The following is a 24,901-nucleotide window of genomic DNA, read 5'->3' on the forward strand; positions in this document are numbered from 1 at the left end:
GGGGTTGGACGATGTCTGCGATGATTATCAACCCTCAGCGCCCTCCGCCAGCGCCTTTCGGGGACCCCGGCCACTCTTGGCTTGTAACCACTCAACTCTCTTCCATATGGTCGCGAACATCATTAATGGCTCGGTATGTATTTAGCAAAGACTCGTCCCTAGAAATCCGAGTCTGAGAATATTCACAATACGTACAGACGCGAAGATCACATAGCACGCCCAGACTTATGCTCTCCGCGACAGGACCACTAGTATACTGGATCTGCTCTATATTCTCAAGCGGCCCCTTTATCTTCTTGCGCCTTTTCATCGTCTTCACGAGCGTGTTCGAACGGGTCGTAAATGATGGATTCAAGGTGGGCGAGAGCCGCCTGGTAAGAAACGTCTTCTAGTATGGAGCGTAACGGTTATTGTTGATGAAATCACTGCGCACCCTCCCGACTTCGCTGAGTTCCTCATCTTCGCCGCCCGTGAATGTGTCGAGACCGTTTTCATCTGCGTCAATGAAGGCATCGTCGTCCATATCCTCGTCAAGGGACGCAGGATCAGGGTGTAGGGAGGCACATAGCGATAGGCTCTCGAATATAGGTTCCACTGCAGCAAAGAAAACGCAATCAAAATGCTGAAGCACGCCTTAGCTGGAGGTGTGAAGGACGCACAAGCCTGGCCATCCTTCGGCACGATTATTAGCTCCTTTAGCTCGCTTTCGGCCTCCTCAGCAGCGTCTTCAGGCGACTCTGCTATATCATCCAATTGACAGTATATTGACGGCCCAGATTCCGCGCGGGAAATAGCATGGAGAGTAATGGACGGGTATTCGACCTGGAATCCCCGTCCTGTCGCCGACATGAATACCAAGAAACTGGGACATTGTCAGACAGTGAGACTTGCCTACCGGATGATCTCACCTTTCTATCACATAGAGAGTGCCGAGTGCGCAGTCCTCGGCCGTAAAACCATCTACAGGTGGTTCAACGGTGACTGAGACATTTTCTTCCCTGTGGCGCAAGACCGGGGGGATGTCGCTGAAGGACGCTGGGGTCGAGGCGACGATGTTTTTGTGTTCATCCGGCGAGATAAATGGTGGCAGAGTCGTAATCAGAGTGAACGGAGCCATGGTACACTTTGATATGCCGTGGGATACAACAGTCGAAGCAAGCGCCGGATTGAGACTGGCGCGGTGCAGGTCTCGGCGTGACATATACCCTGGCCTCTGACGACCAGCTTGCATACAACCCTCTCTCGTTCACAATCCAGGACTGGAAGCAACATGCATATGCCCGCCGACCCGCAAGCGGCTGCACTCCTATCCCACATTTTGGCGCAGACGCGCGAGAATGTCGAGTTCCTTGTCTCTAATAACTACATATCAGCTGCGGACGCCGCAGACATCTCAGCTCGTCTGGATGCGCCTCGCAATGACCCCATGGTGAATGGCGTCCAGACTATGACCATCGCAGAGGGCCCGCGTCGTGTGCCGCCGCCGCCGCAGAGGGCGCAGGCGCAGCGCGCAAGGGCGCTGTGGGCGTACAATCAGAATGGCCAGGTGTGTAGCAAGCGTATACCAGACTACGAACGCGTGCTCTGACCACACTCCAGGAGCCCAATGACCTGTCCTTCTCGGCGGGCGAGGTTGTCGAGATCATCGACGAGACCAACGTAGACTGGTGGACGGGCAAGTGCCGGGGCCGACAGGGTCTGTTCCCCTCCAATTACGTAGAGAAGCTTGGGGCGAGCGGATCGCCACCTCCGCCTCCGCAGCCTGTTCCTTTCGCGCCCATGCCTTCAGCACAGGTGCAGCCCACGTATTTCCCTCCTGTAGCTCAGAAACCTGCCTATCGACCATTCGGAGCTGCCCATCAAGCTGTCAATCAACCACCCCCTGCGGGCGTCAACACCATCGGCTTGCAGCAAGATCCCCAACAAGAGCAGAAGAAGAGCAAGTATGGGAAGCTAGGAGATACGGTGTGTGCTTTGTGCTCTCTACTCCGACCAGATGGCTCAGATCACCCGGGATGCAGATGGCTACATCCGCTGCTGGTGGAGTTGGCTTTGGTGCTGGTATGTGAATTTCTTAGTCTGGTTTTCTGCTCATGCTCAAGCCCCTGAAATCAGGTGCTGCTATTGGAAGTGGAATTATTGGTGCAATCTTTTAATATATATGTCTTTTGGATGTCTTTTGCCTTTTGCAACCTAAATATAGCATATGAAGTCAGGGGAAATGTGCTACCTCTGATTTCAAGATATATGCAATTCGTATTTGTGCTTGACTGACACAGCTAAAGAAGCAAATGCACTGTTAGCTGAAAATGATAACTGCTAGGTTTGAACAAAAACTACTGTAGCATTTCAATTGTGTTAGCATATTGTGTGTGTGATTACTGCATATAGAGCAAGTATTACTGCCATGTGTGTGTTAGATTCTAGCAGGGATTAAGACGAAAACAAAACAGTGGTGTTTTATTCAGCTTGTAACTGGCAAACTGTTGTGATAAAGTTTTGGAACAGAGGAATAAATCAAATGGTGGGGGCATTTGACTGATTTTTACTGGAGCAATAACTGTCATGGGTTGATATAGGCATTATGAACCTAGTAATGTGCAAAGCCTGGCTCAGCCTGAAAGCCAGGGCTATGGCCTGGCTTGAGGGGGCTCAGGCCTGTCAAAATGCCAGACCAGGCCCTAGTACATGGCTCAAGCCTGGCCGCAGCTTGGCTTAGGCTTAGGGCCATGGCTTGTTAGTAAGGTAGCATATTATGTTTGTTAGCAAGAAAACATGTCATATCCAATCTTCAAGTCAGATGATATACACATTATCATTGTCCACCATATCCAGATGTGAAAATGACACCGCCAGCAGACAACATCCTTGATGAACAGGGATTATTGAGTGATAATGTTACAAACTGATGGGGCTACCTATGGCGCATAACACCTACATAAGTCCAGTTCCCACACTGGCACACAACCACGTGACCTGGGCCTCAAGCAACACTTGCCCAACATACCCAAAGGTCAACACCTGATCATCAAGATCATTTGCAACTTTGAGAAAATCATCCCAGCCCTCCTTGGTCTCTGTGGTATCATTGGGACCCTTATAAAAACCTGTCACCGAGTGACAGTGTCATGACTTGAGGTCAAGCAACAGGGGAAAACCTAAAGGCTGGGGGCATTTGACTGATCCTACTGAAGTGATGGTGAGCAACACTCAAACCTAAGGCTAGGGACAAGTAAATGGATTAAGTTAGCAAAGGTAAGTAAGAGGAATACAGGGGCTTACTGACCTAGGGACAAGAGGTCGAAACTGAGGTCCCTAGGGCAGCAGAGGCCAGCTTATATACAGGGGTAGATAAGGGCAGGCTGTGCGCACTGGTCCGTGTGTTGACTTTTGGGTACGTCGGGCAAGCATTGCTGCCGGCCCGGGTCACGTGGTCGTGCACCGATGTTGGAATAGGACTTATGTAGGCATTGTGTGCCATAGGTAGCCCCATCGGTTTGTAACCTTATCCACCATTGATCCCTGTCCATCGAGGAGGTTGTCTGCCGGCAGTCTTTCCGGCGTCATTCTCACACCGTGTGCAGCTGGTCTGTGAGCAGTGTTGCTATATCACAGCTGTTGAGGCAGCGGCCTGGTGAGTCAGAGCGGCTGCATAAGCAGTGCTCATGCTATGCTGGGCTGTGCTGCACAGCCATCTAATCTAATCAATCAAGGCAGTGTGACTTGTCCATGTCAAGTGCTGCCTCGCACAGCCAGGTCACTAGTTTGAACCCAGGAAAGGGAAAAAAAATAGTCTGTGATGTAACAACTCATGACATTACCCCCCTCAATGGCACATGACCTCATGTGAGGTGCCTTTGCCCATCTCTCACCTGAAGCAGCAGTGTGCTTCAGTCAGTGGCGAAGGTATTGGCTGGAAGTTGAGACTTCCAAAGGTAGCAGTGTTGAGACAATAAGGGGCATTCAGGTTCTTCCAGTGAAATCTGGCTATGAGGGCTGGTGCATTCACAACATTGTGCACCAGTTTCCATGATGTATGCGAGTCATCATAACCCTTCCACTTGATGAGGTACTGTAGCTGACACCGAAAGATCCTCAAATCTTTGATCTGTTCAATCTCATACTCCTCATTACCCTCAACCTCAATGACAGACAGTTCTTCCGGCTCCTGGTCTGGAGTGTCACTACATGTTGTTGTGCTTGGAATCCTGTGGTTGTTGGGGGTAAGGCTTGCTGGATGTTCAATTGATCTTGGTATATATGATCAGTATAGAGACCTTCACTTTTAACCAAAACCCAATTAATAAGAGCTTGCTTTCGATATACAATAGACCTGTGGCATGAAATCAATGCAGCTAGCACAAGATTTTTTTATGTGCAAGAGGATAGAAATTAGTTGTTTGATAACCAAGGTACCTTATTTCCAATAGGAATTGATTATACTGGGTGTAGCAGGTCTCTCAATCCACCGGCCAAAGGCTCAGTTGAGTTCAGTTAAAGGTTGTCTTGTTGTACTGTATGTTACACTGATGCGATGTGTATTTGTCTCCTTAAGACCTATACTAGACCACTGTTTTATACTTCAATCATATTGTCATGAGTTGACATGATGTCTAGCCATTTTTTAATTTTTTCCTTTCCGTGGGCTCGAACCCATGACCTCTGTACTATATGCTCAAACACTCGAATAGACAAGCCTTGCCAGCACATCACGTTGCCATATAGATAGATTAGATTAGATAGGATGGCAGTGCATGGTACAGCTCGGGCTCCGCTGACACAGCTGCTCTGACTCACCAGCCCCTGGGGGCTGTGTCAGCATGCTGTGCATGGACCAGCTGTGCACAGCCTGCCCTTATCTACCCCTGTATATAAGCTGGCCTCTGCTGCCCTAGGGACCTCAGTTTCGACCTCTTGTCCCTAGGTCAGTAAGCCCCTGTACTTACCTACTTTCTTATGCTAATTAACTTGTCCCTAGCCTTAGGTTTTAGCATTGCTCACCATCGCTTCGGTGAGACTCAGTCAAACACCCTCAGCTTTTAGGTTTTCCCCTGTCGCTTGACCTCAGTCACAACATTAGGTCAAAACTCCCCATCGCTACTGGCGTTCACTCACACCCCTTCATTTTACACTTCCTACAGGTCAGGTGGTGTGCACTCTTACTATACCATACAATATGTAGATAGCCTACATACATCACCACCACTCAGGAAACGAACTCTTCAGTACCTGCACTTTAGTGGGCGGTACTTGTCCTCACAAACACATGGATTAGGTTCCTGCTGCATACTAGCCAAAAGCAGTACTGGGCCCCACGTGAACTGTGAATCCTAGTGTCATCTTGGGTGCCGTAGATGTATGCTAGCTAGTATGACCTTTCATAGCATGCACACCTCCCTTTCCTCTCCCCACCACTGTGGCAGATGAATTCTTCAACTGTTCTAGACTTGAGCATGCATTTGATAACTAAGAACAGCTCGATGTCCCACGTGATGACCCAGACAATGATGGGACCAAAGCTCTTTTCTTCATCTGTGACCGACAGCTGTGTCCCAATTGCACCCCGCGATCCATCACTACTGAAGAAGGATGTTACGCGCCCATCAGATGGGTCTGGCATCCAAAAGGACCGGCTCTCAAATACGCTGGCACCTCGCGATCCATCTCCCACCATGTCACTCCCATCCTGTGTTTCCGGGCACCTGCATACCTCGACCTGTTACCAGTACAGGTCAAGCACAAGAAGATCCTAATCTCCCTCGAGGAATTGAGGCAGTCACACAGCCTACAGCGACCCCTCAAGCGATCCCCCAGTCCTTCTTGGAGCCACAGGTGGAAACAGTCCCAAAGTCCGAGCCCCATGACTCTCCAGCAGTTAGTTGGGCCAGCTCGTCATCAGCGGTCTCCTCCTCGACTCTAGTCCCTTTTGTACGTCACTCCACCTCCGGGCTTTCTCCAGCACCTCCATTGTCGTCGCAGCCATGAGGCCACTCGCACACTCACTCCCCCTGAAGTCCACCCGGCGGACAGCCACAACAGCCGCCTCCACCCCTGAGCCATCCTCCATTCCCCCCGCTGCCGGTAATGTTGATCCCCATGCCCCCTCCTCCTGATAAAAAGATGTTGAAACTTCTCCTGCCCCTCCAATATGACTGAAAAACCATCATTGAATGCAACCACTTCATTTCACAGTTGCTCATCTACTGGCAGGTCAACACTACCCTCTCCACCATTGAGCTCCAAGTGCAAGTTGCACTAAGCCTGCTTGACAGTGATGCCCATGCATGGGCTACCCCCATCTATGCCCAAATCGCAGCTGTCACAGTCAAAGTCCAAGGGGCAGTCACACCCTTTGCCAACGTCAAGGACTTCCTCACCATGTTCAGAAGTCACTTTGGCAACCTCAACGACACTGCATCTGCATAGGTAGAGCTTGCCAAGCTCTGCGCTGACAAGTCGACGCGCAAAAGGTGCACCACTGCGGAATTCTCCATGCTGTTCAAGGGTCCGGCGGACCATTCCAGGTATGGTGACCTGGAACTTCGTGACAAGTACCTGAGCGGCGTCCCCTCTTGCGTTTATCACAAAATCGAGCTCAAGATGTTCGCCATGTGGGAAGCCACTGAGAAGCGTGCCATGGAAATCGAACAACAACTCAATATCAGCTGAGCCTGTCAGCCTGAGTTGAATAGCTTCTTCTTGGCCTGAGGAGGAGGACACGGTGGAGCATGTGGTGGTGCACCCCGATCACAAGGCACTTTGGCTAGCATCAATGTGGCCATTGGTAAAGGAGACTTCCCCGGCAGTTGCTACAGCTGTGGGAAAAAAAGGTACCATCGCTTCGAGTGCCCTGACTGTAAGGACAAACCTTACACAAAATGTGCAGACGTGTGGGTGATACAACAGTCTATACTCCTATATTGATGCCTGACTCGTAAACATCGAGCGAGGGCTTATGGACAGTACGTTGTCCTGAAGATCGAGCGAGGAAGTCAAGAATGACCACTACCCCAAGCAAAGAGGAGCAGAGACTTGAATGAATAACTAGGTCAAACTTAGGGTTCGACCGACTAATGGTACAACTATTTATACAAGTACTGGCTATGCACGGACCACTGTATCTGTGTGGTCGTGTTAGTAAAGAAAGAAACGTAGTGGTACAATACCAGGTACGAAGTGCGCACGGACCCCATTATGTAAGCTACATAATGTTCAACCTGCGGGTGAGCGCTAAGACAGGCGCCAGTATGGGCGCTAGTAGTACAAGAAATAGAATGGAAAGATAAATGTTTCATTACCCCCCTACCAGAGTCGAAGTCCCATTCGACTACTTACTGCTCACCATCTCCATACAACTCCCAGTCTACGCTGTTGTCTTCCTCTTCATCGAACCACTCGTTGCGTGCGTTCCTCCCCACATTCTTCCATTCCTCGCCAGAGAGGTGCTCCTGACATGGCCAGGAGCTGTCCCACGTCCATTGAGTAGTGTCAGGTGTCCAGTCGGGATCGACTTTGTGAAAGACGATGGGTGTATCGGGGCGGGGGCGTGAGGATCCCGTGATGGGACTGGCCTGGGGTTTGGGGTTAGCGCTGCGTGGTGGAGGAATGGGTACCGCTTTTGTCTGCCTCTCTCTTTCCTTCCTCTCCTTCGCCTCGTTGATGATTCCTTCGAGGAACATGTTGTCGACGACCACCCCCATGCATCACGCAGGTTCTTCAGGTGGTGCGGATATGTGTCGCTTCATCGGCCTGGTTCCGCACTCTCGCTCCAGGTGTCCAGGGGCTTCTTTTCTGCATCTTGTGCATTGTATGTCCGGACAGTCCCATACCCAGTGTCGAGACGATCCACATCACCTACAGCTTCCCTTTGGGGTCCAACCAGGGTTGGGTTGCCAGTCAGCCGGGATGATAGTGCTCTGCGGTGTTGCTTGGAGAAGAGGGGATGGGATCGGGGGATGCCTGAAGGCAGACGTCGGTAGGGGTGCAGGTAGGGGTAGGTACGCGTTGGGGATGGCGCACGGGATGAATTTGTTGTGTCGCGCCCGGATGCTGCGTGGTAGGAGTGGTTGAAAGCGATGGGCAACTTTCAGATTGTTGAGTCAAATGAGCTCAGTGAGGACATGGTCGTCCTGTTGGCGTAGGAGCCGTTTGTGATGGTCAATGGCCTCGTCAGCTGCCTTGACAGCCTCATCGTATTCGTGGCAGGCAGAGAGGTACACTTCTAGTGCAGCACAGTCAGTGGCATTGGTTGCCTCGGGGTGGTGGGTTTTGAGTTTATTGAAGACATCGGTGGGGTTACTGAGAAGTAGTGTCAGCAAAGTGCTGTCGCTGACATGGGTGTGCTTAGGGGTGTAGATCGAAGTCCTCTTTCCGCCCTCAGTTGAGGGGGCGTTGAACTGGTCGAGGAACAAAAGGGTGGAGGACATGTTGGTACGAGTAGGGGTGTAGCGACTGGGTTGAGCTGCTGTCGACTCAGCTCAAGTTTTTCCTCTTTTTATACTCCGTTAGCACTTCATCCGCAGTCCCTGTCAGGTTTGCTTCGGGTTCCCATGAGTCATCCGCAGTTGAGTAACCCTTCCACCTGACGCAATATTCGCGGTGTCGCATCCTCTTGTTCTCTCGGTGTCCGATGATGGCTTCGACTTCGTAGTTATCTTTGCCTTCGATAAGGTCAGGAGGTGGCCTCGTGTAGTTTGGATCATGGATCTCCATTTCTGAATAGGGAGATAGAAGCCATTTGTGGAAAACGGGGTGGACTCGCCAGGTGCTAGGGAGGTCTAGCTTGTACGCGACCGTTCCGATCTTGTCTAGGACTTTGAACGGCCCTTCTCGCCTCGGGGCTAGTTTCCTGGATGGGTACGGCAGCTTCAAGTTCTGGGAGTCTAGCCATACCAGCTGACCTTTATGGAAAGAACCCCCCTTCCTTTTTACTCTCTTGGCCAGGACATTCTGGGCCATCTCCATTGCCACATGTGCTTCCTTGCGGATGTTTTGCAAGTCCTTAAGGCGATAAGCTGCTTGCGGCGTGTTTGATCCAGGGTGCGCAGTGGGTATTCTGCGAGGTTCATATCCCATCATGAGTTTGAATGGGAACATCTTCGTCGTGGAATGCTCGCGGGAGTTGTGAGCAAATTGCGCAATGTGAAGATGGTCAGCCCACTTATCCGGATCATTGGCAGTGAAGCAGCAGAGGTAGATCTCCAGCTCTTGGTTCACTCGTTCTGTCTCACCATCGGTTTGCGGGTGGAATGCCGTACTCATGGCCGATTGAATCCCAGTCATTTTGCAAAGTTCTTGGAAGACTTTGGACGCAAATTGCGGTCCTCGGTCACTGATGATCTTGTCTGGGAGTCCAAACCACTTGTAGACCTCTCGGTACATTGCGTCTGCCGTCCCAAGAGCATCAATTGTTTTGTTGCATGGGATGAAAATTACCCCCTTTGTAAGATCGTGGTCCACTACGACCAAAATTGAATCAAAGCCGTTGGACGGCGGCAAGTCGGTGATGTAATCACACGAAAATGTGCTGAAGGGCTTGGCATTTGCGCGGGGTCGAATGGGGGTGATGGGTGGACGGGCTGGATGCATGTTGACTTTCATTTGCTGGCAGATGCCACAGCTGTTAACATAGCGAGCGACAAACTGGGCCATGCTCGGCCACCAGTAGTCGCAGCGCAAGCCGAGGAGGGTTTTCTGAACACCGGGGTGTCCTGCAGAGGGGAGGTCATGATAGTGGGAGACGAGATGTTTGTGAAGAAACTTATCTGGGGGTACATAGACCCAATCCTGGTACAAGAGGAGGTCATCATCGATGGACCAGTCAGTTCCAGTGCATGGGGTCCCTCCAGTGCGTGCCGCAGTGAGGCCTTCCTTCATTATGGGATTGTCTTTGAATGAAAGGATGGTATCACGTGTGTCGATGTCGATGGCAGCAACCCATACTTCTGGTGGGAGCATGACAATGTTGGTGTTGTCGTTAGAGCTGTCATCATGGTCAGGTCGGCGGGAGAGAGTGTCACTTTGCACCATTTGGGTACCAGGAACGTGTACCAGGCAGAAGTCAAATTCAGTCAGTTTACTCACCCAGCATGCTTGTTGTCGGTTCATGTCTTTGGCCTGCTTCCAATATGTGAGATTCTTGTGGTCACTGAGAATCGTCACTGGGTATGGGCTGCCAATAAGGTAGTGCCTCCACTCGTCTAGTGCGTGAATGACCGCATATAACTCCCTGTCATAGATGTCATAGTTTTTCTCGGCCGCATTGAAGCTGTGAGAGAGGTATCCACAAGGATGCCAGTTGCCATTGTCATTGTGTTGGCGTAGTAATGCTTCCATTGCAAACTTGGAAGCATTGGTTTTGATAGCGAAAGGTCGGTCAGAATCTGGCATGCGTAGTACCGGTTCTTCTAGGAACACCTTTTTGAGGGTCTCAAAGGCTTTCTGTTGGTCAGATCCCCAGGTCCAGGCGACGTCCTTCCGGGTGAGAGCGACCAGTGGTTGCACTTTGTCCAAGAAGCCTTTGATAAACCAGCGGTAAAAGTTTCCAAATCCAATGAAGGTGTATACTTGCCTGAGGTTGGATGGCACTGGCCAGTCTGCGATGCCAGCTAGTTTGACAGGGTCCATTGCGATTTCTCCTGGGTGGATGATCATGCCAAGGAATTCGACTTCGGTGACGTTGAAGGCGCATTTCTCTGGTTTGAGGTAGAGATTGTGTTGTCGAAGTCGTTCGATAACACGTCGTGTTCGTTCCTCGTGTTCTGCCTTGTCCTGGGAAAAGATCAGGATGTCATCCATGTAGATGCAGAGCCAGCCTTCTTGAAGCATGTCTGCAAATATGGTGTTCATCATCCGCTGAAACGTAGCAGGGGAATTACACAGCCCAAAGAATATCACTGTTGGTTTGTACAACTGTGGCGGTTTGCCATCGATTCCTGGTACAATGAACACTGCCTTCCATTTGTCCCCTTTCTTGATTCGGACGTTGTTGTATCCGGCGCGGAGGTCCATCTTCGTGAACACCTTGGTGTGCTTCAACTTGTCAAGGAGGTCCGATATAAGCAGGAGCGGGTACCAATCCTTGACCGTGTTCTCGTTGAGCAGCCGGTAGTCTTGACAGGGACGTAGTGAACCGTCCTTTTTACCAACAAAGAAGAATGGACTCGCCAAAGGGGATTTCGAAGGGCGAATGTACCCTTTACTTAGGTTCTCCTTGAGGAACTTGTCGAGTTCCTTTCATTGCTGCGGGTTGAGCGGATAAATCTGTTGCTTCATGTCCGTGAAACCCTCCTTGAGGTTGATTTCGTGGTCATATTCGGTGTGGTCTGGAAGTTGCACAGCAGTGCCTTTGTCGAAAACGGGGAGGAGATCGTGTAGGTAGGACAGTATCATCTGTGGTAGCGTTTTTTCTGTCTTGCCTTGGGCGTTTGAGGCCGCAAGTTCGGTGGATGTTGTGACTCGCCTAATGTCATGGTGGATCTTCCAGATCATGCCGTTGTGGAGTTGTTTGTAGCCGGACGAAAGTTCGGGGAGTCGCTCATTGAGTGGGATGTCCCTTACTGCTAGGGATTCCTGTTTCTCGTACTTGGTGATCATTGGTGTTCCTGATAAGTAGGAAATGATGAACTCATTATCGTCGATGTCCTCCGCTTGTTCTTCAATGGACGCAATACCCGTTGATCCAAACCCATCCTCCCTGTGTTCCGTTTTGTCAATGCGGTCGGTTAGCGTTACTGGTGGAGTGCTTATCCTTTCAAGGATGAGCTGAGCAACTCGGTTGCCAGCTTTGACGGTAAATGGGAGGTCAGAGTTATTGACCAGCAGGACTGAGACCTTGCCTTGGTAGTCAGAGTCGATTACTCCTGCAGCAACATCGATTTCCTTTAGTGCTAGACCGGACTGAGGTGCAATTCTTCCATAGTGTCCTTCGGGGATAGCCATGATAAGATCGGTGCCAACCAGGCCTCGTCGTCGGGCAGGGATGATAAGTTGATGCACAGCAGAGATGTCATATCCTGCTGCGCCACTAGTCTTTTGTTCAGGGAGGGTTGCGTGCTCTGAGGTGGAGATGACGATGAATTCGTCCTCTGTTGGTTCTGGGAGTGGGGTAGTTATGGCCTTCTTCAGTTCTAGCTGAGCCACTCACCTTTGGTATAGGTCCATCTTCCAGACCCTGGTCTCGTCTTTCATCCACCGGTGGTTTAGCTCAACTCGTCCGGTTTTCCAGTCTATCTTGGGGTTTTCGAGCTTGAGCCAGGTATGGCCGAAGATGATGTCTTCCTTGCCGATGCTGGCGACATAGGCTTTGACAAATCGGGGTTCTCCACTTATCTTGTAAGATAAGAGAGCTCTTCGTGTGATGAGTGCTTCTTTGTTCAGAGTTCCATCCACGTTGAAGACAGGGATGGGTCGGGGAAGAGGTTCCATCTGAAGTTGATGCTCTCAGATGAATCTTGGGCTGATGAAGATTCCGGTTGCGCCGCTATCGATAAAAGCGCGCGCCTCAATGTCTTTTTATCCCACAGTAATCGGAATGTGCAGAGCGCGTTCATTTCGGACTACTAGAATTACACGGGACAGTGAAACGGATACGGGCAGTGGTTGCGTCGGCTCACCCTGCCCCTTCAAAAATCCACCATTGTGAGTTCTTCGTACAGCTCCCGCTTCTTGTCAGCGGAGAGTGTCTTGATTCTGGCATGGAAGTCATCCTTCCCAGATCCTCCCTGGTTTGGCCTCCCACCCCCTTGTCATGCAGCCGCTTTCTTGCGGCAGTCCTTGGCACTGTGGCCCTTGATGTGGCAGTGGAAGCACAGGTTCCTGTCCCTGTGGAGCTTCCGGTCGGCTTTGTTGAGAACAGCTCCTAGTTCCCATTTCCTTCCTCCCGATGTGGAGGCGAAGGTTGATGCGACGGCAGCGGCGTCAATATCCATTGGTTCGCCATAGTCCCTGGTGTCTGTGATGATGAGAGCCCCCTGCTTGGCTGTGTCAGCATTTCGAACTTCATCGTACCAGGCCTTCATGGTGTTGGGTCGATCCCTAGTGACCCTTGTTGCGAGAGCAAAATACAGCTCCTTCGGGAGTTCTTTGACAAAGTTGGCATGGAGAGTGTGATAGTCGTTTTTGACGCAGTTGGTGCCATTGACCTCAGTGTCCTGGAGCTGAGCCTTCGATGCCAGCTGCTCGAAGCGGGTAACATAGTTCCCGAGGGAGAGTGCCATCTTCCTATCCTTCTGTCATTTAGGCAGTTTCATCAGGATTTGATGTGCCTTGATTCGTGTTCCGTGCTCAGGGAACACCTCTTCTAGGGTGGCGACGAAATTTGCCCATGTGGAATAGACCTGGACTCCCCCTGCCAACTTCTCGTAATACGCATCCGCCCATGTCTTCCCCAGATCCTTCCTCATCAGCACTACAGTGAAGGCAATCTTTGCTTCATCGCTGAGTTGGGTGTTGTTGGTGGCGACGAAGTAGGAGAGGATGCATTGGATGAAGCGTCTGAGGTCCTCTGCCTTTCCGCTGAAGGGTTCGGGAGCGGGGATGTCGAGATGAAGGGGTTGGTTGGCAGTTGACTGTTGGGATTGGTATGCTGCGAGGGTGACAGCGATGCGCTGATCGATGTCTTCTTGAGTGAACATTGCCATAGGGACTTCAACCAGTGTGTTGGTTGGTGCGGGTGGAGCTGGTGGTAGTTCAATGTCTGGGATCTCAATGGGGACATACTGAACTTCGGGGAGTTCGAGTGGTTGTTCGTTGATGGGTGACTGCACACTTTCTGCTGTTTGTGTAGGTTCAACGTCGATCCGTAGGATGGTGAATACATCTTCTGGATGAGTGGGTGGGTGTCTCTGGTAGTAGCTAACGAGTTCTTGATGGGTGACGACCTGCAGGTTTGGACTGGTTGCATGACACCAGGTGCCACCTCGAAGGTAGATGAGAGCCCTTTTTGTGGAGGTGACGAAGCAGCGATCTGCTTGGTTGTACTGGAGGAGCGGTGATCCTGCGAGGGCTGGTAGTCCCAAAGGAACCGGGTTGAATGCATTGTTCGACGTAATGGTGGATGAGATGTTCGACTAGGTAAAACTAGGAATGTAGCTTAGAAAGTTCGACCCTTTGATACAATGGTCTATACTCCTATATTGATGCCTGACTCGTAAACATCGAGCGAGGGCTTATGGACAGTACATCGTCCTGAAGATCGAGCGAGGAAGTCAAGAATGATCACTACCCCAAGCAAAGAGGAGCAGAGACTTGAATGAATAACCAGGTCGAACTTAGGGTTCGACCGACTAATGGTACAACTATTTATACAAGTACTGGCTATGCACGGACCACTGTATCTGTGTGGTCGTGTTAGTAAAGAAAGAAACATAGTGGTACAATACCAGGTACGAAGTGCGCATGGACCCCATTATGTAAGCTACATAATGTTCAACCTGTGGGTGAGCACTAAGACAGGCGCCAGTATGGGCGCTAGTAGTACAAGAAATAGAACAGAAAGATAAATGTTTCAGCAGGCTACGGTTGCCTCAAGTTCCACTCAGGCCATGACAAGCACCCCCGTTGCTTCATCCTGGGCAAGTACAAGTGCTGCTTCAGCCCATCCAGAGAAATCTGAGTCGCTGGCAAACTTGATGGCACAGGTGAAGTCGATGTGTGAGGAGCTTGAGCACTATCAGGCAATGAAGGAGGAGGGTTTTTGATCCAGTCTGTGCTTTGCGCCACATGCATTGGGCCAGGTATATCTTGTAATCAGTATAACATATTGTTGTCTGCAATGGTGTACGAGTTGGACCATGGGTCCCAGCATTTTCACATTCCGGTTTGACTCAAGGGAAAAAGACAGCACAAAGACATAATCACCATGGTGGACAGTGGGGCCACTATGAAGTTTATCAACAAGCGATTCATTATGGAGAACAAGGTGCAGACATGGAGACTCAAGGAGCCGATTCCACTATACAATATTGATGGCACCCTCAACAAAGATGGTAGTATCTTAGAGGTAGCCGTCCTCGAGATGCAGGTAGGAGATCACATCAAAAAAACGGTGTTCATGGTCATGGATATAGGTCCAGAGGATGTGATTGCCAGGTTGGATTGGCTATGTGAGCACAACCCCGAAATTGATTGGGAGACAGGCTCGTTCAAGCTGTCACGATGCCCTGAAACGTGCAGTGCCAGGAAAACTGGCTGAATGGAGCAAGCGGCAACTGCACGTAATACGGGGGTTAGGCCCACGGTGCGCAGGTGTTCGCCAAAGTCCAAACAGTCGGTCATCGGTGCCTGCCGGAGTAAGGTACTCTCAGACTTCAAACTTGAAGAAGATTCGGAGGAAATCAAGTGGGACAAGACCAATCTAATCAAAGCCTGGGAGCAAGGCATCACACTTCCAGGCACCCCTCAGCTATTTGTCGCAGCAGAGCATACATATTCCCAGCTGTTTGCTGAAGAAAAGATCAAAAAGAAAGTTGTTAAGACCACCGAGGAGTTAGTGCTGAAGCAGTACCACGAGTTCCTTAAATGTCTTCTCCAAGGAAGCATTAGAACAGTTACCCAAGAGGAAGCCGTATGATCATGTGATTGAACTCGTGCCTGGCTACTCAACATTCCACTCAAAAGTATACCCCTTGTCGAACAATGAGCAGGAGGAACTGGATAAGTTCCTAAAGGAGCAGCTGGCAAAGGGTTACATACAGGAGTTAAAGTCGCCCATTTTGTCCCCCTTCTTTATTAAAAAAAAGGAAGGGACACTTTGACCCATGCAGGATTACCACCAGTTGAACATGATCACCATCAAGAATCACTATTCGCTGCCTCTGATTGCCAAGATGGTAGATAAGCTCTGAGGCGCCACACTCTTCACTAAGTTCGACGTCAGATGGGGATACAATAACGTCCAGATCAAAGCCGGTGACAAATGGAAGGCTGCCTTCGTAACTAACCGGGGACTGTATGAACCCCTGGTAATGTTCTTCGGCCTCACCAACTCCCCTGTGACCTTCCAGGCCATGATGAACGAAATCTTCCATGATCTCATTGTTGGCGGAAAGGTCCTTGTGTACTTGGATGACATCCTCATCTTCTTCACCAATAAGGAGGAGTATGGGAAGGTCACACACAAGGTACTGTGTCACCTTCAGGATAGTGATCTATTCCTGAAACCTGAGAAGTGTGAATGGGATATTCCCAAGGTCAACTATGCCACTGGTGGCGTGCTGATGCAAAAGCAGGACGATGGCAAATGGCATCCGGTTACCTTCAGATCTCATACCATGGACCCTGCCCAGCATAACTACGAGATCTACAACAAGGAGATACTTGCAATTATCGAAGTGCTATACAAGTGGTGCCACTATCTCAAGGGGTTGCCCAAACAGTTCGAGATTGTGACCGATCATAAGAACCTCGAGTACTGGTGCACGTCACAGCACCTCACACGTTGTCAAGCACAATGATTGCTGTTCCTCGCCTGCTTCGATTTCTGCATCACACATAAAGCTGGAACATCAAATGGAAAGGCTGATGCCCTGTCACGCCAATCAGACCATCAGGTTGGTGATGAGGATGACAACACTGATCAGATTGTCCTCAAACAGGAGCACTTCCGCATTACCACCACACAGTGTGAGCACACCTCGGTGACAGCCAATCAGTTGCTTCTATAGTGCATCAGGGAATGTTTGGACAAAGACCGGGCGGTGGCCGAGGCACTTGAAAAGGTGCAGAACCTTGGGCCACCTTAGCTACAGAAGGGCTTTGAGGAGTGGAATACTGAGCAGGGGCTCCTGTTGTTCCACGGGTGCATATACATTCCAAAGAATGCAGAGCTCTGGCGGGATATTGTCAAGATCCACCATAACTCACCGATCACCGGTCATGGTGGTTGTGCCAAAACCCTGGAGTTGATCTCGTGGAACTACTGGTGGCCAGGAATGTCCAAATTTGTCAAAAAGTACATAAGCATCTGTGACATGTGCAACCACACCAAGATATTCCCAGCCAAGCCCCAGGGACCGCTAAAGCCAAATGAGATTCCTGAGCACCCATGGCAAATCATCACCACCAATATGATCATCAGCCTGCTGAAGTCTGATGGATTCGACTCAATCCTAGTTACTGCTGACCGCTTTACCAAGCAGGTCCACTTCTCGGCCTGTCATGAGACCCTGACGGCAGAAGGTGCGGCTGACCTGTACATCCGCGACATGTTCAAGCATCATGGGGCTCCAGCCAAGGTCATATCGGACCGAGGTCCCCAGTTTGCATCAAAGTACCTCCATGCGGTGTACAAGGGATTGGGGATCAAACCAACACTGTCCACAGTGTTTCATCCTCAGATGGACAGCCAGACCGAGCACTGGAATTAGGAAATTGAGCAATACCTGCGCGCTTTCACAAGCCACAGGCAGGATGATTGGGCAAGGCAGTTGCCACTTGCCGAATTTGCATTGAACAATAGAGTTCACTCGGCCACCGGGCACTCCCCCTTCTTCCTGAATCAGGCTTATCACCCTGGGATCCAAGTGCGCATCAATCCGATGTCCACAATGCCTGCAGCCACAGATCGGCTTAAAATCCTGAAGGAGATCTGTGATGATATGCACTCGGCGCTTGAGCTATCGGCTGAGCGGATGAAGGTGTACTACAACAGGCACCGGTCTTTGCTCCAGGGGACAAGGTCTGGCTTGATGCTCGGAACCTTACGCTGAAACAGCCGAGCAGAAAGCTCAGTCCCAAGCGCCTCGGGCCATATGCCGTGCAATGAAAGCTCGGAGACTTAGATTACGAACTGGTTCTGCCGAAGTCGGTGCCTGTGCACCCGGTGTTCCATGTCTCCTTGCTCAGCAAGTACACATGTAGTGATATCCTGGGCTGGAAGCCGGAGGAGCCGCCAACCATTGAGGTGGAGGGCAATGAGGAGTACAAGGTTGAGTGAATCAAGGATTTGAGGATCTTCCGGTGTCAGCTACAGTACCTCATCAAGTGGAAGGGTTATGACGACTCACATACATCATGGGAACCGGCGCGTAATGTTGCGAATGCACCGGCCCTCATAGCTGACTTCCACTGGAAAAATCTGAATGCCCCTCACCACCTCAATGCCGCTGTCTTTGGTGGTCTCAACTTTCAGCCAATGCCTTTGCCGCTGACTGAAGCACACTGCCACTCTGGGTGGGAGATGGGCAAGGGTGCCTCACATGAGGTCATGCGCTGTTGAGGGGGGGGGTATGTTGAAGGCTAAGGATAGCGAGCCTCAGTCCGTTGCCTATGATGTAGGGGACTGAGGGAAAGCGCGATACGTAGCAAGCACTATGTACATAGCGGATCATTACCATATTAGGAAATAGCTATAGTAAGTGAGCGTCGTATGTTTGATTGTATGTATCGTAAGTATCTATGTTAGTCATTAATTACAACCTCAATCGAGGTGTAAGACACAAACTGTCCATCATCACCTCGAACACTGCATGTGGGAGTGGCTTCGTGAGGCCGTCTGCGAGGTTCAGCTTTGAGGAACAATGCGTGACCATGAAGGTGCCATCCGCAATGCACTCATGCATGAAATGATGCTGCACATCAATGTGCTTTGTGCGGGCGTGATAGCAAGCATCCTTCAACAGGTCGATGGAGCTCTGGTTGTCAACCAAGAGCAGCATTGGCACCCCCTCAAGCTCAAGTCCGATCTCGGCAAGAAAGCAACACAGCCAGAGTCCCTGTTTCGTGCTGTACAAAAGGGACATGTACTCGCCTTCCATAGATGACGCCGCTACCGTGGACTGCTTCTTGCTGCTCCACAATATCGTTGCCTTGCCGATCTGCCATATGTACGCCAACGTAGAGCGTCGGTCGTCAATGTTGTGTGCCCAGTCCGAGTCCGTGTAGCCTTTGAGGGCATCAATGTCATCCTTGTTTGAGGTGCCGCCAAGTATGAGTACATGGTCGGCAGTCCCTGCAAGGTACTTGAGGACGCACTTTGCAGCCTTCCAGTGCTTCGGTCCGGGGTTCGCGTTGAACTGCGAGAGGTAGGAGCTGGTGTATGAGATGTCAGGACCACGAGATGAGGGAGATCCAGGTGAGCGCACCCATTAGTTTGCAGTACAGCTTGTCACGCATGTCGCGCTCTTCCTCCTGAGTTGATGGGCCATCAGACTTTGAGAGAATGAAACCGTTTTCCATGGGTGTTCGGTGTGAGACAGTGTGACATGTTGAAGCACTTGAGGATCGTCTCAATGTACTGCCTGTGTGAGATCGAGACCATACATGCATCCGGGTCATCGAGCAGTTGGAAGCCCATGATCCAGAATGGGTCTTCTTTCTTCATTTTGAACAGCCCATGAAGTTGGCAATGCAGGCGGGCGAGCTCCTGAGGCGTCTTGGCAAATGAGAGCATGTTGTCGACATGCACAGCAATAATTGAGTATGCACCATCTTGCACCTGTCGCGTGTACACGGCCATGTCCGTGGTGAGCTGACAGTACTGTATAGTTGCGAGCTAACTAGACATGTGCTTGTTCCAGACCCGGGACGACTGCTTCAGCCTGTAGATGCTGAGAACCAGTCGCATGACACGGCTAGTCCCATTGTCGTAATCAGGGGGCTGTCACATGAAAATTTCATGCTTGAGTTTGCTATGTAAGAATGCACCCGTAATGTCGTCTTGGCCTCAGTGCCAACCGTGATCTGCTGCAAGATGGAGGATTGTGCACAGTGTGTCGAGGCGGACAGTCGGCAAGAATGTGTTGTCATAGTTGACGCCAGGGATTTGCAAGAAGCCTTGTGCAACTAGTCACACCTTGTAGTGAAGGATCTTGCTGTTGGGACTGCGCTTAATAACATAGGTCCAGCAACATCCAATCACTTTGCGACCGGTAGGTAAGTCTTTGAGTATCCATGTACCATGCTTTTGGAGCATACTGATCTCTTCGTTCATAGCCTCCCACCACCTGTCCGTGTCGCCACCGTTCACGGCTTCATGGAAGTTTATTGGTGTCTCCTTGCTGTGCGCTGCCATATAGGCGATGTGCGCAACTTTGCTCTCAGGTGATGGCGGGACAACTTCGCTAATGTCTTCCATGATGTCCTTTGTGGACGGTGGGACCTTCTTTTGGCTTTCGCGAGCTTCGCGCTTTGCCTTGGATTCCTGTCACGAGGCATTGTCACGGGCTTTCTGAGCATCCGTGGCTTGTTTCTTCCACAACGGTCTGGCTGTACACTTGGAGTGCTGTACTGGCTGGGCTGGTTTGGTGGACTCTGGCTGTTGCTCTGGAGGGTCTTGATGACTGTCCTGTGGGAGTGGAATTTCATTTCCACTTTGAGTGGACATGTCCATAGACACCCCCTTACTCAGAGTGGGGATGGAGATGTCATCATTGTTGTCATGACTGGATGAGGGCACCTTCTCGTAGACTAGAACATCACGAGAGGTAAGAAACTTATGGCGAGAAGGTATCCAGACCTTATATGCCTTCTTCCCAGGGGCAAAACCGCAGAATATCCCATCAATAGATTGCGGGTCGAGTTTTGAGCGGTCCTCGCATGGGACACGAACATGACAGTGTGAGCCGAAGATACAGATCGTGGAGGCATCAGGCTTGCGACCATAGAATACCTCGTTAGGTGTGACCCATCACAGTGATCAAGATGGGCTACAATTGTAAATGTATGAGGCATACTCGTGAGCTTCGGGCCAAAATCCCTTGCTCAATCCAGCTTCGTGAAGCATGCACATAGCGTGCTCATGGGTTGTCTGATTGAAGCACTCAGCAACACCATTTTGTTGTGGTGTGTGAGGCATTGAGGTCTCGTGGTCAATGCCCTTTGACATGAACCATTTCTTGAGGTCATTGCTAATGAACTCACCACTCCCGTCAGATCTGATGATCTTGACATGTTTATCAGTAAGGTTCTCCAGATGAGCAATGAGATTCTTGATCTCATCAGCTGCATCCCTTTTTCACTTCAAGAAGACCTTCCAGCCTTTTCAGCTATGGTCATCTACAACCGAGAGCATGTAGTGATAGCCTAGAATAGATGCATTGAATGGGCCTTGGAGATCCATATGGAGGTCATCGAGAATGTTCAGCATTCAGGTAGCTTGCTTCAAAAAGGGTGCTCGGTGATGTTTACCCTTTGTGCAGCCATCGCAGGGGCCTAGCATGCCCTCTGCGCATAAGTCGAGGCTGGTGACAAGGTTGTGCCGGTCCAAGTACCTGAGGTTGTCCTCACTGATATGGCCGAGACATTGGTGCCACAGGTCAATGTTCAGAGTCATGTGGGCAGCAAATGCAATTTCGGAAGGAGATGAGTGTGGGGGCGCAATAATGCAGTCAAGCTTCTATAGGTTAGCTCGTAATATACCTTCCATGATGATCTCGCCATTGGGCTTGGCGATTGTAAGACGTCTGCTGTGCTTGCAGATCTCAAGACCTTTTCGGTCCATGCAATTTTCTGAAATGAGGTTGTCGCGGGTGTCAGGGCAGAACACGATGTTCTGCAAGGTAACAACACGGTCTTTGCAGCCTTGTACAGAGCAAAGAATGAGTACATCACTGTGTCCGCATATCTCCAGTTGTGGTCCGGACTTTGATATGCTGCTGATCATGCTTCGGGTTGGCTTGAACATGACAAATGTGTCTTGCTCATTGCAGATGTGAGTTGTTGTGCCGCTGTCTAGTATAAATGTATAGCGCAAGGAGGATCGGGGGCCGGCCACCAGGTACGAGGAGTATTCCGACTCGGAGTCAGACTCGACTACTTGGTGCGCTTGTGGTTTCTTCGACTATTGCGCTGGCTTCCCCTTCAACTTATTCTCCTGTTTCTCCTTTGAGTCTTGCTCGTTGGACTTCTGTCATGGTGCCTGGCCCTCGGCACCACCCCCTTTTCAATAGCACTTCTGCATGGTATGACCCTTCTTACCGCAGTTTGTGCACTTTGGTGGGTTAGATTGGCTCCCCTGGATCTTGCCCTTCTGTTTGCCCTTCGAAAAGGCTCCGTACACCGTCGCATTTGTTTGCTGATTGGTTCGGACACCAAGTTCATCCTTCATATGCCGTTCAATCTCTTCCAGTGTGTAGCGATCAGGTAGGGCTGCAAAAACGTAGTTCCATAATGCTGGCATGGAGATGCGAAGGAAACAAGCAAAGAGCTCGTCATCTATGTTGCGACTCATCAGTATGAGGTTGCGGTGGTATTCCTTCATCTTTGCGATGTGTGCGATGAGGTCCTCACCGTCATCGAACTTTATCGTGATGAGATTGGTAATTGTCAGCATTTAGTCTGTCGTCATCTGACCTGTGAATAGCCTGTGCGCCTCCTCCCATATCTTTGAAGCCATTTTGATATGGCTTACCTGGTTAATGATGTCTTCCATCATATTTGTCATCAGGATCGCATGTACAAGGATTTTCATGCGCTTCCAGCGTGCTGCAGCTGTCGTGTCTGCAGGATCCGGGTCTTTGACTTTGCCCGTGCAGTAGCCGAAGAGGTTGACAGTTTTGAGTGTTGACTCGATCATGGTGATCCAGGTGAGGTAGTTCGAAGGTGAGAGCTTGTGGGGTAGCTTGAGCAGATGATGGAACTTCGAGGGTTTGATTGTCTCATCAAACATCCAGTGACGGCTCGGTGGTGGCACCGGAGTCTGCTGTGAGTTGCTGCCTTGAGTCATGTTCCAGTTCGCTGGTCAAAGACGTGGTGTTCAAGGTGATCGAGAGGGTGACAGCGAACAACTGCGAGTTTGTTGAGGGCTTCCGGGGTTTGACATGAAATGAATGAACTATCAGGGCCAAAGAGAGAGGTAGAGAGTGACTATGAATGAGACAACCTTCAGGTCAGAGCTACAGGGCTCATAACCTGTTGAAGGCTAAGGATAGTGAGCCTCAGTCTGTTGCCTATGATGTAGGGGACTGATATTCCGTACCTAAGAATAGCAAGCTGTCATAGATACATGAGTAAGTATTAGATAGTGAAGTATAGTAGATTGACTTACCCTCAGTCCATTGCCTACAATGTAGGGGACTGAGGGAAAGCGCGATACATAGCGAGCACTATGTATGTAGTGGGTCATTACCGTATTAGGAAATAGCTATAGTAAGTGAGCATCATACGTTCAATTGTATGTATCGTAAGTATCTATGTTAGTTGTTAATTACAACAGGGTAATGTCACGAGTTGACATGGTGTCTAGCCTTTTTTTAATTTTTTCCTTTCTGTGGGCTCAAACCCACGACCTCTGTACTATATGTTCGAATGGACAAGTCATTATTTACTATACAATTAGATTAGATGGGGCAGCAGTGCATGGCACAGCTCGGGCTCTGCTGACACAGCCACTCTGACTCACTGGCCCCCAGGGCTGTGTCAGCATGCTGCGCACAGACCAGCTGTGCACGGACTAGTGCACATAGCCTGCCCTTATCTTCCCCTGTATATAAGTCGGCCTCTGCTGCCCTAGGGACCTCAGTTTCGACCTCATGTCCCTAGGTTAGTAAGCCTTCCTTTGTATTTCTTACCTCACTAACTAATACATTTTCTTATCCCTAGCCTTGGGTCTGAGTGTTGCTTACCACTGCTTCGGTGAGACCCAGTCGAACACCCCCAGCCTTTAGGTTTGTTCTCTCCCTGTCGCTTGACCTCAAGTCACCACAGTCAGTAAGCTCCTTTGTATCCTTTACTTACCTTTACTAACTAAATACATTTACTTGTCCCTAGCCTTAGGTTTGAGTTCACTCACCATCACTTTGGTCAACCTAGTTGAACACCCCCAGCCTGTTGGTTTGTTCATTCCCTGTCGCTTGACCCTAAGTCCCGACAGTCTGGCCCTGCCCTGCCCTGGGCCTAGGGTCCAGAAATGACTGGCCTATGGCCTAGTGCCTGAGCCTAGCTCCTACCTATGATGTCAGAATGATGTTATAGTTCAGACAGAGTCTGGTTTCTATCTAGAAAAGGTCCGGCATCAGAGTCCAGCCTGATGTGTCCAAAACAAGATCATGTACCGCTTATTTAAGCGGATAACCCCTTAGATATGCAGATGTACCCATATGCGGACAGATAAGTATGGATAACTCCCTAGACCCTTCAATATGTCCGCAAAAATAGCGGAAAAATTAGGTAAAATTAGGGAAACTGTAACAATGAGGCTTAATGTCAAGAAGTATAAGTGTAACAGATACAATATGAGCATTTGATTAATATTATATGTTACAAGTGCTCAGTAGCAAGCTTACTGCAAAACTTATATAAGCACCTGCCTAATTGAGCTCACCATCAAGTGTTACAAGCGCCCAGCAGAGGTCACTGCTGCAGGTGTTATGTAATCACCTTTCTTATTGAGCTCAACATCAAGTGTTACAAGCGCCCGTTGAGAGCCCACCCCAGAGCATCTGCCTGATTAAGCCCAACATCAAGTGTTACAAATGCCCACCAGTGGCCTACAGACCATTTGTTTGCATGTGTTGATACAAGTTATGTGATGGCAGTAAGTATAATTTCAAACTCAGATAGCTTGTGTCAGTCACAGCATACAATCACTGCTCATTGGTGTTTGAATACTGTGGGAACATCCTTCCTTATTGAGCTCAACGCCAAGTGTTACATGGAATTCGATATAAGAATGATTCTTTGTACCTCAGAACCTCTGAATAGGCTGTAGAACCAGGACCTAAGTCCCAGCCATCATTGAGAGCAAATACTTCATCACCAATGGTGATAGAAAAGGCACTGAGGAACTTCTGCAGATCCAGCTGAGGGTGCAGCGCAGGATCAAGCTGGTTAAGCATATGAAAGTTCTGCTGCGCCATAGCGCACACAAACCAGGAGAAATAGGCCTTAGGATCAGTGAGGGAAAGCCCATCAGCAGCCCAGTTGCCATGGTTGGTAGCCACAATACCAGCCATTCTAAAACAAC

At 50.0% G+C, this 24,901-nt stretch overlaps 6 protein-coding genes across 6 annotated transcripts; 2 read left to right on the forward strand and 4 right to left on the reverse strand.

Moving 5' to 3' along the window:
* Window positions 1–117: 117 nt before the first annotated feature.
* POSPLADRAFT_1041234 (hypothetical protein) lies at window positions 118–1,135 on the reverse strand. The gene is made up of 4 exons (XM_024477868.1): window positions 909–1,135; window positions 660–862; window positions 434–594; window positions 118–371 (listed from the first exon to the last, which is right to left on the reverse strand). The coding sequence occupies exons 1-4, from the start codon at window positions 1,115–1,117 to the stop codon at window positions 276–278; spliced, it is 669 nt and encodes a 222-aa protein (XP_024335834.1). The 5' UTR covers window positions 1,118–1,135; the 3' UTR covers window positions 118–275.
* Window positions 1,136–1,270: 135 nt separating this feature from the next.
* Window positions 1,271–2,156, forward strand: POSPLADRAFT_1049184 (hypothetical protein; the record flags this gene model as incomplete). The annotated part of the gene is made up of 4 exons (XM_024479681.1): window positions 1,271–1,546; window positions 1,600–1,965; window positions 2,022–2,061; window positions 2,116–2,156. The coding sequence occupies 4 exons, from the start codon at window positions 1,271–1,273 to the stop codon at window positions 2,154–2,156; spliced, it is 723 nt and encodes a 240-aa protein (XP_024335835.1).
* Window positions 2,157–5,492: 3,336 nt separating this feature from the next.
* POSPLADRAFT_1152169 (hypothetical protein) lies at window positions 5,493–6,669 on the forward strand (the record flags this gene model as incomplete). The annotated part of the gene is made up of 4 exons (XM_024486630.1): window positions 5,493–5,674; window positions 5,727–5,928; window positions 6,193–6,360; window positions 6,427–6,669. The coding sequence occupies 4 exons, from the start codon at window positions 5,493–5,495 to the stop codon at window positions 6,667–6,669; spliced, it is 795 nt and encodes a 264-aa protein (XP_024335836.1).
* Window positions 6,670–7,134: 465 nt separating this feature from the next.
* POSPLADRAFT_1151575 (hypothetical protein) lies at window positions 7,135–8,426 on the reverse strand (the record flags this gene model as incomplete). Its single annotated transcript, XM_024486550.1, has 4 exons — window positions 7,135–7,201; window positions 7,336–7,666; window positions 7,762–8,083; window positions 8,121–8,426. 4 exons carry the CDS (start codon window positions 8,424–8,426, stop codon window positions 7,135–7,137), a joined length of 1,026 nt encoding a protein of 341 aa, XP_024335837.1.
* Window positions 8,427–12,746: 4,320 nt separating this feature from the next.
* Window positions 12,747–14,038, reverse strand: POSPLADRAFT_1060129 (hypothetical protein; the record flags this gene model as incomplete). The annotated part of the gene is made up of 3 exons (XM_024481228.1): window positions 12,747–13,229; window positions 13,296–13,678; window positions 13,720–14,038. 3 exons carry the CDS (start codon window positions 14,036–14,038, stop codon window positions 12,747–12,749), a joined length of 1,185 nt encoding a protein of 394 aa, XP_024335838.1.
* Window positions 14,039–21,880: 7,842 nt separating this feature from the next.
* On the reverse strand, window positions 21,881–22,663 carry POSPLADRAFT_1049185 (hypothetical protein; the record flags this gene model as incomplete). The annotated part of the gene is made up of 2 exons (XM_024479682.1): window positions 21,881–22,237; window positions 22,349–22,663. 2 exons carry the CDS (start codon window positions 22,661–22,663, stop codon window positions 21,881–21,883), a joined length of 672 nt encoding a protein of 223 aa, XP_024335839.1.
* Between the last annotated feature and the right edge of the window lie 2,238 nt (window positions 22,664–24,901).

This window comes from Postia placenta, assembly GCF_002117355.1.
Source record: "Postia placenta MAD-698-R-SB12 unplaced genomic scaffold POSPLAscaffold_13, whole genome shotgun sequence".
Lineage (NCBI taxonomy): Eukaryota > Fungi > Basidiomycota > Agaricomycetes > Polyporales > Adustoporiaceae > Rhodonia > Rhodonia placenta.